Genomic DNA, 12,403 nt, shown 5'->3' with positions numbered 1-12,403 from the left:
TGCTTGGAGCATTGTTGCTGCTGCCCATCAACACAGGATTACCTCCCTTTCAAAAAAGAGGATATTTTGCCCAGGGCTTTCTCCAGTCTTGAGCTGGTCTTGTGAGGGAGCTCAGCTTCAAGGTCAGAGGGTGTAAATTCCAAGCAGGCTTTTGAGTCCAAACGATTTTCAGTTAGTGATCTTGGGTTGGTGGGTCTCAGGAGCAGACAAGACATGGTGGGTGATCCATGAAAGTAGGATCTTCCATGTTCTGAATGAATGAATAAATAATAGCAGTTGTGGGTGGGGAGCATAAATTGGATCAGGATGGCAGCATGGGTGTGGGGAGGGTTTTCAGTTCTTTAATTTATATATGATTATGTGTATGCACTACCTGATAACACAGTACTCTGGGCAACATACAGAAAATTTAAATACTAAATAAATAAATAAAATACCATATAATCTATAAGCAGCACAGAGAATAAAATCTAATAGTAACCACATTCAATTTACTAAAAACAGCCCAGCTATGATAAAACAATGAGTATATTAAAAAGGTGTGGAAGAATGGAAAATTCTCAGCCTGACACTGAAAAGACAGTAATGTAGCCTGGTAAGCTTTTCTCGAGAGAGCATTCCACAACCAGGGGGCCACCACTGAAGAGGCACTCTCCCTTGTTAGCACCCTCCAGGCAAGATTGAGGCCCCATCTGCAATATACATTTAAAGCAATATTATACCACTTTATACAGTCATGGTTTCCTCCAAAGAATCTTGGGAACTGTAGTTTAAGGGTGCCGAGAGTTGTTAGGAGACCCTGGTTCCCCTCACAGAGCTATAATTCTCAGAGTGGTTTAACAATCCATTCCTCTTCCCAGGGAACTCTGGGAATTGTAGCTCTGTGGGGGGAATAGCAGTCTCCAAACTCTCGGGTCCCTTTTAACAAACTACAGTTCCCAGGATTCTTCGGGGGAAGCCATGACTGTGCAAAGTGATATAATACTGCTTTAAATGTATAGCGCAGAAGGGCCTCCATTGATGATCCTAAAGGAATATTTTAATCCTCCCCGTGTCATCTTCTCAGTTTACTCCTCCCCCAAATAAATGCCTTTTTGCCTCTATGGGGGTAGAGGTAATGCCATGAAAGGGACAAGTTAAAAAAGAAACCTGTTCCCCACTGCCACAGTCCCAGTCTGATTCACAACTCACTGCACTGTAAAAATGTAAAACGTAGCGCACTAGATCCTGATCACAGATTTCCCACATATCTAGTTTGGCCCTCAGCCTAATCTACCTCAGGGCTGTGGTGAGTATAATATAGAGAGGGGGAAACCAGGCACACTGCCCTGAGCTCCTCTAAGGAAAGGTGGGATAGCTGTATAGTATATAGAAGCAGATGCTGGGTCTCAAAGTCTTCTTGGGAATACAGTAATGCCTCAGTTAACGAAGTACGTGTGTTCCTGGCATTACTTATTTAACAGAAGCTTTGGTACCAAGGGTAGGAGTAACATGGAAATAATAGGGATAGGTTCCTTCACTACAAAAAAGAAGAGCAGTTCAACATATTTCAGTAAACTTTTTATTCAAAACCAGGGGCGTCACTACCGGGGTGCAGAGGGTGCGGCCCGCACCCGGGTGTCACCATGAGGGGGGTGACACCCAGAGCCACCCTGCCCCGCGCCATTGCCCAGCAAGGCAGCTCCAACTCATCGGGGGCGGGCGGGCAGGTGAGCGCAGGAGCAGCGTCAGCGGGGTGAGGGAGGTGCGCCGGCGTTCCCAGGCCTTCTCCGGCTGGGTGCCCCTCCGGCACGCACCCTCCCAGGGGCATGGATGGGGTGGCTGGCCTCGAGTGTGCACGTGCACATGCGCGCAAGCCCAGCCACCTCGTCCATGCCCTTGGGAGGGCGAGCACTGGAGGTCCGCACCTCCCCGCACTCCCGCTAGTGATGCCGCTGTTCAAAACTAACAATACGTATGTCTGAAATGAAACTAGGTCAGGTAAGCCTTGCATACAGACCACTTGAAGGCTTCTTCCAAAATGCATCCAGGGATGCCTGCCTTGCCTTTTTTCTTTTACCATCTATCATCTTGCTATAGCAATCTAAAGCTCTGAGCACAGTTGTCCCTGTACACTCAAGCAGGCAGGCAAGGAGCAGCCACCACCATCACCCTGTGCTTGTTCTCTCTCTCTCTTTCTGCCATCCTCCCCTACACTCAAGCAGACATGTCTGCAGTAAACAATGCTTCCAGGGTGCCCACAGTGCTGTTTACTGTAGAGGCGCCTGCACCACCTGGCAAGGAGCACCATTCCAGCTGCGTGTGAGAGAGCTGCCTGCAGCAGCCACAATCCAGTAGTTTAGGGCCACATTCTGACTACTGTATCTCAGAGTGTGCACCCCCGCATGCCCTCCCCCTCAAAAGACTTTGTTAAAAGGAGCTGCTTTCCTGGAGGATTTGTTAACTGAGATATTACTGTAGTCCTCTGACCAGGAAGACATAGGAACACAGGAAGTGCCTTTGTGGAATCAGACCATTGGTCCATCTAGCTAAATATTGTCTGCATTGACTGGCAGTGGCTCTCCAAGATTTCATACATGAACCAAGGGAATGACCCTGTGACCTTCTGCATGCAAAGCATATGCTCTACCACTGAGCTAGAGTCCCTCCCCCAAGGCCTGTAATAGACTCAAAAGATATTGGGGAGGGTGGGTGATGGCTAGGTTGATAGGGGAAGCCATGTGCTTTATATGTGCGTATGCAGCATCAGGATGTAATGGGAGGGAGGGAATCTTACTTACTGGCTTACTTCAAAATGCGGCAAGCTAGCCTTGCCCTCCCGCTCATTCTGCTGTGTGGGGCCCTGAATTTCTGTCCCAAAGTCCTGCCTTGATGACATCCTGGCATGGCACATTATAATTGAAGGCGGGTTGTTGGGTGTGTGGACTGAGAAAGCGTTGTATTTGAGTGTATGCCCCTTGCCACGAATTATGGTTTGACTCTGCATTCCACACAAGTGATAAAGCGAGCGGACGTGTGAACAAGCCTTCCGTGGTGAGCGCCAGGCCCTCTCGAGTGCAATACGCGCAGCGGCATTCTCTTCTTTAATTCTGGCGCCGGCATCGCCACGAGAAGCGGTTCTGGAGCTGAGCCCTGGCCCAAAAGAAGGACCTAAGTGGAAGGACAAACTGGCGAAGGAGAGGAAGCGTAGCCGTTGCGTGCGGTTACGCGGCTCTCTACCTACTGGGGCCGCGAAGCGGTTTGGGGTAGGAGTAGGGGCTGGGGGGGGGGCTGTACCCTGCCTAGCCCCGCCCCGGCCGTCCCACCATCCCTCCACCCCCGGCGGCGGCGTCTACTCGATCGCTCGTTGTGTCCCTCCTTCTTTCCCCGGCAAAGCAAAGCCAGGCATTGCAAAGCCGGGTCAGGAGCGCACGGTGCCAAGGGGCGCAAACAGCGGGGAAGTGCCGCTGGGGCAGGCGCTGAAAACCTCCTCTGGGCCGGGCCGGTGCGACTGCTGGGAGCCCCAGGGGGGGATGGCGGACGGAGCCCCCGGTGTCCTCCTCTCGGGCTCGTCCCGGCCCGGGGCCCCCCGCACCCCGCAGAAAGAAGAAACTGCAGCTGCCGCCGCCGCTACAGAAACCCCTGGCGACCGTAGTCCGCTGCGCTCCGGTTCCGGCGGCTCCGCTTGCAGCAGCCGCGACAACTCGGCCGAGAGGGACCCCCCCGGCCTGGTGAGGACCGCCCCCGCCACCGGCATCATGAAGGTGGGTCCCGACCTCTTGTCTCTCCCCCCAGCCCACGGACCTTTCAAGCCAGCCTCCGCGTGAATCCTCCTGCCCCTCCCCCCCGATTCCTTTGGCACGTGTGTGTGATTTCCCCCCACCCTTTTAATTTGAAATCCCCGCAGGGATTTCCCAGCTTCCCCTCTGTAAGGCCATCCTTATCAAGCCCCATAGCAGCTGTTCCTCCCTTTCCTCTCCCCCCTGCGTGCCACCATTTCTGTCCTCATCTGACCTTCTAAATCTAACCTAGGGTTCCAGGAGAGAGCCCAAACCCATCTGTTTTTCCTTCCACTAGCCCCCTCCAGGAGCAATCCCCCCATCTTCAATACCCCTCACTCTTCCAACTTGCTTCCTTTTCTAAAGCTTGGGTTCCTGCTTGGGTTATTGGGGTTCTTCACTGGCAACAAAGAAAGGTTCTCAGCATGGGCCCAGAGGTGTTCTGGTCTTCATCATAGGTATATATTTCCAAGACTGGAATGTGTGACATTGAAACATATTCTGGGGCCCAGAGTTAGCCATCCTCCTCTGGAAATAATCCTAACTACTCGTTCAAACCACCTGACACCTTTGTAAATTCACTCTTTGTTCCCTGAAGTTGGAGTTGCTATGTTTTGTCAATTCCTCCCTCCAAGGGCACATTTGAGCCCTTTTACCAACAACTTAAAACAGTGTTCCCATTCCCAACATGCAATCTCCTTTTGCTTTTTTCAGAAGGGGCATACTCGCACAGACCCAGGCTGCCTGCAGCATTAAGCCAAACCAAGGCTTAGTGCAAATGAACAAACATGCAGGTTCCCAGAGCAAAGATAGCAGCTGCTGCTGCTGTTGCCACACTACCTGAGGCTAAGCCATGGTTTGACTTAGCATTATGTCCAAAACCAAGCTCGTGCTTTGTCTTGCTCCCGCAAAATCATGAGCTGTAGGCAAGGTCTGTTTTTGGTTTACCACTTGTGGTTTGTCAAGAGAAGACAAACCACAAGCCCAAGTTCAGATGTAACACGAAGCCAAATGATCTCTTAGCCCTAGATGTCTTAGCACAACAGCAGCAGCACTGGGGGAAGAGCACATTGGTCGCAACGAACCCCACACATTTGCTCATTCATGCTAAACCATGGTTTGGCATAGTGCAGCTTTTCCCGAACTTTGTTTCCCCATAGACCACTTGAAAATTGCTGAGGGTCTTGGCAAAATGCTTAATGATTTTTCTGCCTGCTGTAGCAATTGTAACATGGTTCTTTTATGCATTCCATAGAATTCAAATTGTAGTACAATAAAATACAATATAAGAAATAAAAGAAGCAATAAAATGCAATTTAAAATCAGTATTAATATTTAATGCGGACTTGCTGTGGGCCACCTGAATGAAGCTCATGGACCACTGGTGGCCCATGGACCAGATTTGCGAACCTCTGGGATAGTGTTTTGTGCTAATTGGGCCACACTGTCCTGCTGTATTATGCTTCCAGTTTAAAAGTCTAGTTCACATGTGCATGGATATTGTTTGATTTTTCTGTGCACTGTGATGCACTAATGACTAGGGGTAGCTGTGCCGTGGTTCCCCTGAAAAGCTTTGCGTTTGAAGCGATATGCATTGTTGTGGCTGCAGCATTCATATTGGCAGGGGTCTGTTTGCATATCTCTTTGATGTTGCAGCCATAAAATATACATGGATGAATGAGGCCAAAAAGTGGTACAAATGGTATATTTCTCACAATTTCGGCCTGGTTCACACATGCATGTGCATCACTTCATTACTGCAGCCTTGTGTTTAACAACTTGCCCTGTAGCTGCAAACCAGCATTCCCTAGTCTGGTGTCCTCCAGATTATTAGGACTACAATTCCCATCAGCCCCAGTACTGGCTACATCTGGTGGCATTTATACTTCAAAACATCTGGAGGGCATCAGGTTTGGGAAGGCAGCTATAGATCACCAGGAATTCCTTGCAAGTGAGTGAGCACGCTGGTAGAGGAGGGAAGGATTGCTCCACCTCTCCTCCGCCAGCCCACTTGGCTTCTATGCTACCCACAGAGAAAGGAGCATCTTGTCCTCTGAGACCAGCACAGAAATGCAGCAGACTGGTGCAGGAATGATGGAGTGTACTGTCCCTCCTCTGCCATCCTGCTTGGTAGAAGTCATTTCTCTCTCTCTCTAGGCAATATTTCCATGCTGTCCATGGAAGAGGGGGCTTTCCTCCTCTGCAGCCAGCATTGAAACAAAGGTTAGCAAAATAAATTTGCAGGCTAGTGACCTTTGTGATCTTATTTACAAGCCTGGATTACTGCCCACTGGGTCTTAGTTCAGATGTTGGCAGCTCTACCACAGTCATCGATGGCTTTGGTCATGACAGGAGTCACATATAGGTGTCAGTAGTATGAACTTGTCTCTTCCATGTGGAGGCTTGTACATGTGGCCCTTGCCATGTGCCCACGGCTTCCTTTGAGCTTTGCAGTTCCCTGAATGGTAGGGACTGCATGTACAGCTTTTGCATTTTTGCAAACTCCATGAAACAGATCCTTGCCAAACATATGGACAGGCACAGGATGACTGACAGCTGAAAACAATAATTAACTCCACTGTGACAAGCACTGCATTGAAGGTTAAGCGGAGATGATAAGTTCTATTGGTGGAGCATCCATTCCTACATGTAGATGGCAATCCTTCTTTCTTAATGCGTGTGGGGAACCTGGCTGAGTTTCCACTTGCAGGTAGCAAAGGGGGGGGGAGTCCTTCTAGTCGTTCTTGGCAGAGCCTTCCCTGCTGCAGTGCCAACCTGTCCCAGTTCTGATGCAGAGTTCATGCAATAATCCCAGGAGAGTGTCTCTGACATTTTCTGTGCCTAGGTAGTTAAAAAAAAATCAGTCACCAAGTCCAGCCTTCTGCTGCAAATCCAGCCCAGCCAGATCGCTCTCTCGTGTTGGCCTGTAAACATATGCATGCAAACGACGCTCCCGCTGGTCCAATAAGCCCAGTGTTATCTACAGTGACAGGCAGCGGCTCTTTCATTCCCTGCCCCCCTTCCAGCAAAGATATTTTCCAGCCTGAGATCTTTTAATTGAAGGTGCCCGGGAGTAAACTGAGCTGTGGCCCCGTCCCACGAGGTGAGAGCAGCTGCACTGCAGAAATGTGCACACTCAGCAGATATCTGTGGATCACTCCTGCAAATGAGCCAAGCTTCATGCCAGTGGGAGGGAGGGAAAAAGCCAACAGCTTCTTAGTGCGTGTATCCTTGAAGGATGTTGTTGTCATCTCCCCACTCCATTGCCTGCTGTGAGGGGGTTCTTGGGTTCCCTTGGGTTATTTATGTCTTGTTTACTAGAATCTACACGGCCAAGGCCATCCCTTGGCCTGATGGAGCCAAGAAAGCAGATTCACGTGGTCAGTTGTTTGGCTGTGACATGACCTTCCTGGGCAGCGGCTGGCTTGTAATGGCGAAAGTGCTTTGGCTCCCCTGGAAGTGGCACCTTCTTTGGAGATAGGGAAGGTGAGGTTGCCTGCTGGCACAGCCTGTGAAAAGTGGGAGGAACACAGATGCCTTGTTGTATTTTATAGTCAGTTTTGCCACTCCATGACATCTTGATTTGTGCTGGTTTAATTTGAGTTACTAGCTACAGTGGCTACATTCTACCTGCACTATCAGAGTCAGCAAGCCTCTGAATACCAGGTGCTGGGAATCACAGGTGAGGCGAGTGCTGTTGTGCTCAGGTCCTGGCTTTTGGGTTTCCCTGAGGCATCTAATTGACCCCAGGGAGTACAGGATGCTGGACTAGATGGACCCCCTTGGCCTGAACCAGCAGGAACACTTCTTATATTCCTGTATTTAGCTCTTTAGCCAGTGCTTACAAAGCCAGGCCCCAGCTCTTAAGCAAGCCTATGGACCACACATGGACCAAGCCCCCCCCCAAATTCTCTCTCCCCTATTGCTGATTGCAAAGCACAATTGTGTTGGGGAGGAAGGTGCCCAAGGAGGGCATCCACCACATCCCTTTCTTCCAAGCACATAGGAAATAGGAAGCTGCCATATACTGAATCAAACCATTGGTCCAGCCAGCTCTGCATGGTCTGCATTGACTGGCAGCAATTCTCCAGGGTTTCAGGCAGGAGGCCCTCTTAACCCCACCTGGAGATGCTGGGGACTGAACCTGGGACCTTCTCCATGCAAGGCAGGTGCTCTACCACTGAGCTGTGGCCCTAACGTGTACGGTTCCCCCAGCCTTTCAAACAGAGAGAGAGACACAGAGACAGATTGGCTGGCCATGCCCACTGCCGGCTCCAGCAATGCCCAATAGCTTGTGGCATTCGATTACCCACCCACCACTGCACGTGGCTCTCTGGGGCAAAAAGATTGTCCATCCCTGAAGTTAGTTGTCTCTGAGCATGTGGAGGGAGCCCATTTCAAGTTTGAATGCCCCCTGGTGGGTGGGCTGGTCAACCCTGTCCATCAGTGAATCCTGGTGAGCTCATCTGGCAGTGGCAGTGGAAGCACTCCGAGCAATTGGGTGTGGTCATCATTTTAATTTCCCTCAATGTCCCCCTGGGCATTGTGGGTAATTTAAATGGCATCTTGATGCAGCCACTCAGACTCAGCACTGCTTGGAGTGCTCGGTTGGATTTTCTTTTTCTTTTTTAAAAGGGGGGGACCCAAGGCAGTTGTCACTGGTGGGCCCTACCCTGACTCTAGACCCTGGCAGCTGCCCAAGGAAGCCAGGTGCTGATGCTGGCCCTGAGAAGGCATTTCTCTCAGCACAATATAGCTATAATCAGCCAGTCTACATAGATCTGTGGTTAGGGTGAGAGCTTTCAAGTCAGTAGGTGTGATCTTCAGGCATTCTTGAGACCTAACGCCTCTCATCCTAGGATGGGGCAAAAGCACTCCATATTACACTGGGATGCCATTCCTCATGTAACCCAAACTCATGTACAATAGGAAGGTATCAGCAGCCTTGGGGGAAGCACAAGGTTTGCAGAAGTACAAAAAAACTCTTTAAGGGGGAAAAAAGTGTGGAGGAGACCCCAAAATGTCTTAGTAGCTGGGAATATTGTCTGACTGTTAGGGGAGGGGGAACCAGAAAACCAAAAGAGGGTGCAGATATGGAATGGGGTGCCTTGGAAAAAGGCATGATTGGCTGGCTGGGTAGGAGCATTCCACACTGCAACATTTTGTTGCAGGACTCACACGTTATTCTTCCACATGTTCCAGGACTGTGGTTTGCCTCTGAAAATGGGATTTGGGAATGGGCCACATCTCTCTTTGGTAATGTGCATGCATATGAAAGGGTATCCATAAGGTCTGTATATTAAATGCTCAACAGTAAGATGTTATCAGTGTGTACAAGTCTAATAAGGATATAGACATCTGTATTCTGCTGAGTCAGATAGCTGGTTCATTTAGCCTAGTTCTAAAGCTGAAATAAAAGTGGTGGGAGGGTGGGAATGTTCTCAAGCAAACTTTATTAATTCAGACTTTTTTGCGGGCAGAGGGGAGAGAACAAATATTTATACTCTTAATTGGCATATATTTTTAAAATTATGTATTTGAGTCTTTGTGGCATGAAGATAAAAAAGATATTCAAAGTATTGAACTGGATGTTAATGACATACTAGGGTGTCCAAATGCATCATAAGGACAATGCTCCTATTCCATTAATAGATGTGTAGCAGAGGGAAATACAAGCTACATTGGCTGAAATTTCTTTGGCTACCCAACTGTTAAAGGTGCAGGAGCCCAGTTCCTCTTTAGCCTCTGGCCACCCTAGTACTTAGCACCTAAAGATGTATTGACAAGATTTGATTGTAACCACATAAATCAGCTTTATACTGAGTCATACCATCAGACCATTCTACAAGCTGCTGTGTACTCTGACTGGTAGTAGCTTTCCAAGGTCTTGAGCAGAGGTCTTTCCCAAGCCTGCTTCCTGGGATCCTTTTAACTGCAGAGCTCGTAAGATTTCACACATGCAAGCCATGAGCTGTAATGCTCCACAGATGTTGTGTTTTTCACGCAAAATACTATTTCAAAATGAAATTTAAAGCATGGACAGTCCAAACTCTGCTGAACCTGGATGGAGTTTGGGTTTTGGATCTGCTTTGGATCTGGTCAGACATTAAAATAAAACAAAAAAGGCAAGGGCTCCTGCACCTTTAGTGGTTGTGTAGAATAGGAAATTTCAGCTGGTGGAGCATTTTGACTATTAAAGGTGTAGGGGGGCAGCCTTCTTTTGCAGCTGGCCATTCTTGATCTGCAGCTTACCCTGACTTGCTCTTTGGAGCATGGGCAGAGCATCGTCCCCAGCCTGTGATACGAATATCAGAATTGACCTTGTAGCAGGACAGGCCATTTCTCCATCGGTTCCAGTATCGTCTGCTCTTGTTTGGCATCCAGGGCATCGGCAGAGAATTGTACTTGCCACCTGTTCCCTGCTCCTTTCCACTGGAGATGCTGGGGGTTGAACGTGGGACCTTCTGCATGCAAAGCTTGTGCTCTGCCACTGAGCTGTAGATCCCTCCCTAAATCCTTTTCACCAGACATTCTTCTGCAGGGCAATGGTAGAAGGTGAATTGTAGTGAAAACCATGTGCTGGGCCCTTGAGGTGAGGCATCTTTCCAGGTGTCTCACCTTGAGATTATTGGCCTCCCCCTTTTATCTGCCCAAGAGCATCCCCTAGCCCCCACCTATAGAACAATTAACCTCTGTGTGGGCATTTACTGGGAGTTCTGATGGAGGTGCCCTTGGTAGGTGTGTGTGTATGTGTTTCTAAAAGCAGTCTTTTAATTGTTGTTGCGTCATGGTTGCTCATCTTCAGAATAGGTTGCTGTCATCTGAGACCCGCCTCCTTGCTCCTTGCAGCCTATTTTAAGCACTGATTGCTCCTGTGCTATTAATACAGGGTGTGTGGGCTGCATTCCAACCCTCCCGCCCCCCTGCTTGCTATGCCTTTCTTGTGCACCTTGGAGAAGAAGGAATTAGCTTGTCTTTCATTCTGTGGTGTGTTTTCAAAAGGCTAAATGGAGCCCAGGAGAGGTTTACTGATTCCCCAGTAGCCTTTCTAAATATGTGGATGGAGGTTGTATGCATTGCCTGGGATGTGCCCACATGACGGTGGGGGGATGCTTTGTTTTTGCAAGTGCATATGGGCAGGGCACTGGGGGCCATCAGGAGATCTGGCAAGGTATGCAGAGAAGTGCCTGTTGCCTTGGGAGCTGAAAACCCTGTTCATGGAACCCAGAATGAAACCTGGTATGGTGTAATGGCTAGACCAGGGAGATCAAATCCCTGTTTGGGGATGCAAACCACTGGTGCCCTTGAGGTAGTCCCTACCACATCCCCTAACCTACTTTAACAGGATTGTTGTGATTATGAATTGGGATAATCCCCGTAGTATTTTGCCTGAGCTCTTTAGAGAAAGGGCTTGGTATAAATTTGATAAATAAATTTGGAAGGGGTGAAAAGATAATCAGGATCACCCACTTACTGGGCCCCTCCCAGTTTGACCTATATGATCCGTGTTATGGTGAAACACAAAGCAAGTGTGCTGCAATGATAACACACATACACACAAACGTCTACCTTTGAGCTTTTCGTTGAGCTCTTCGTCTTTACATTTTGCAGATGGGAAAACCGAGGGTGAAAAACAACAACGTCCCCAGTGTCACCCAACAAGATTAGGACTGAGCTGAGCTTTGAACTCTGATCTCCAGGTTTCATCCTGTATTTTTGCAGTCTTCAAGAGAACAGATCCCTGCCCCAAGGAGCTTACATTATAAAATTTGATACGGGAAGGGGAAAGAAGGGAGGCAGGAGTAAACCAGAAGGAAGTATGTGCTTAGGCTTAGGTTTAAGATGCATGTTAAGTTACAGTAGAGCATGGAAACCAAAAGGTCTTCAGAACAAGGTTTCAGACACTTTTGAAAGGCACACAAAAGACATTTTTGTCAGATACTCAAGGGGAAGAGTACATTTACAGGAAGTCCCTGAGAACACCTGTCTGTATGCTTCTGTCATTCAGGTGTGATGCATGGATGAAACTAATTAAAAAGCATTTTAACAAATGGCCCAAAAAATTAAAAATGCTTCATTTTCATTGTCGTCACTGCACTGACTGACTGTCGCATGTTATATCTGCCTGTAGGTGACAGCTGAAGAAGCCCTTGTGCATAGATCCCCCACCTGCATCTGTTGCAGGAGAAACAGAGACCATGTAGCTGCTGCCAAAGGATGCAGCTCTCTGGAAGGGGGGGGGGCTTTCCGCAACTTATGCCCTCCAAATATTTTGGACCACGGGTCCCATCAGCCGCACCAGTACAATTGTGCTGGCTGGGGCCAATGGGAGCTGTAGTCCAAAACCCTGGGCTTAGGAGAACTGTAGTCCAAAACATGTGGGAGACACTAGGTTGGAAAGCTAGAATGGACAGAGGTTGCACTTCAGAGATTCACAGGGGCCTGAAAAAGTATTTGGGGCATTAAACAAGAATGCAACTGCACTTTCCAACTGGGCCTTCAGTCAATTTTCAGATGAACCTTTGGCATGGGATACATTCTCCTAATGGGGAGAAGCTTTCCCAGCAAATCTGAGAGGCTGTAACGGGATGCAGGGAAGAGGTGGTGTCTGATATGGTGCTGCAATCCCTTTTTTGCTTTCCACC

General features: G+C 48.8%; 1 protein-coding gene across 1 annotated transcript in view; it reads left to right on the top strand.

Moving 5' to 3' along the window:
* The first annotated feature begins 1,413 nt into the window (after positions 1–1,413).
* Positions 1,414–12,403, top strand: part of LOC133368029 (uncharacterized) — a 50,868-nt gene continuing 39,878 nt past the window's right edge. The window contains exons 1-2 of the mRNA XM_061592111.1: positions 1,414–1,430; positions 3,005–3,743. Of these exons, the coding sequence (XP_061448095.1) occupies positions 1,414–1,430; positions 3,005–3,743 (756 nt within the window). The remainder of the gene's footprint in view (positions 1,431–3,004; positions 3,744–12,403) is intronic.

This window comes from Rhineura floridana, chromosome 11, assembly GCF_030035675.1.
Source record: "Rhineura floridana isolate rRhiFlo1 chromosome 11, rRhiFlo1.hap2, whole genome shotgun sequence".
Taxonomy (NCBI): Eukaryota; Metazoa; Chordata; class Lepidosauria; order Squamata; family Rhineuridae; genus Rhineura; species Rhineura floridana.
Note: the sequence above shows the minus strand (reverse complement) of the source record. Positions and strands in the feature narration are given on the sequence as shown.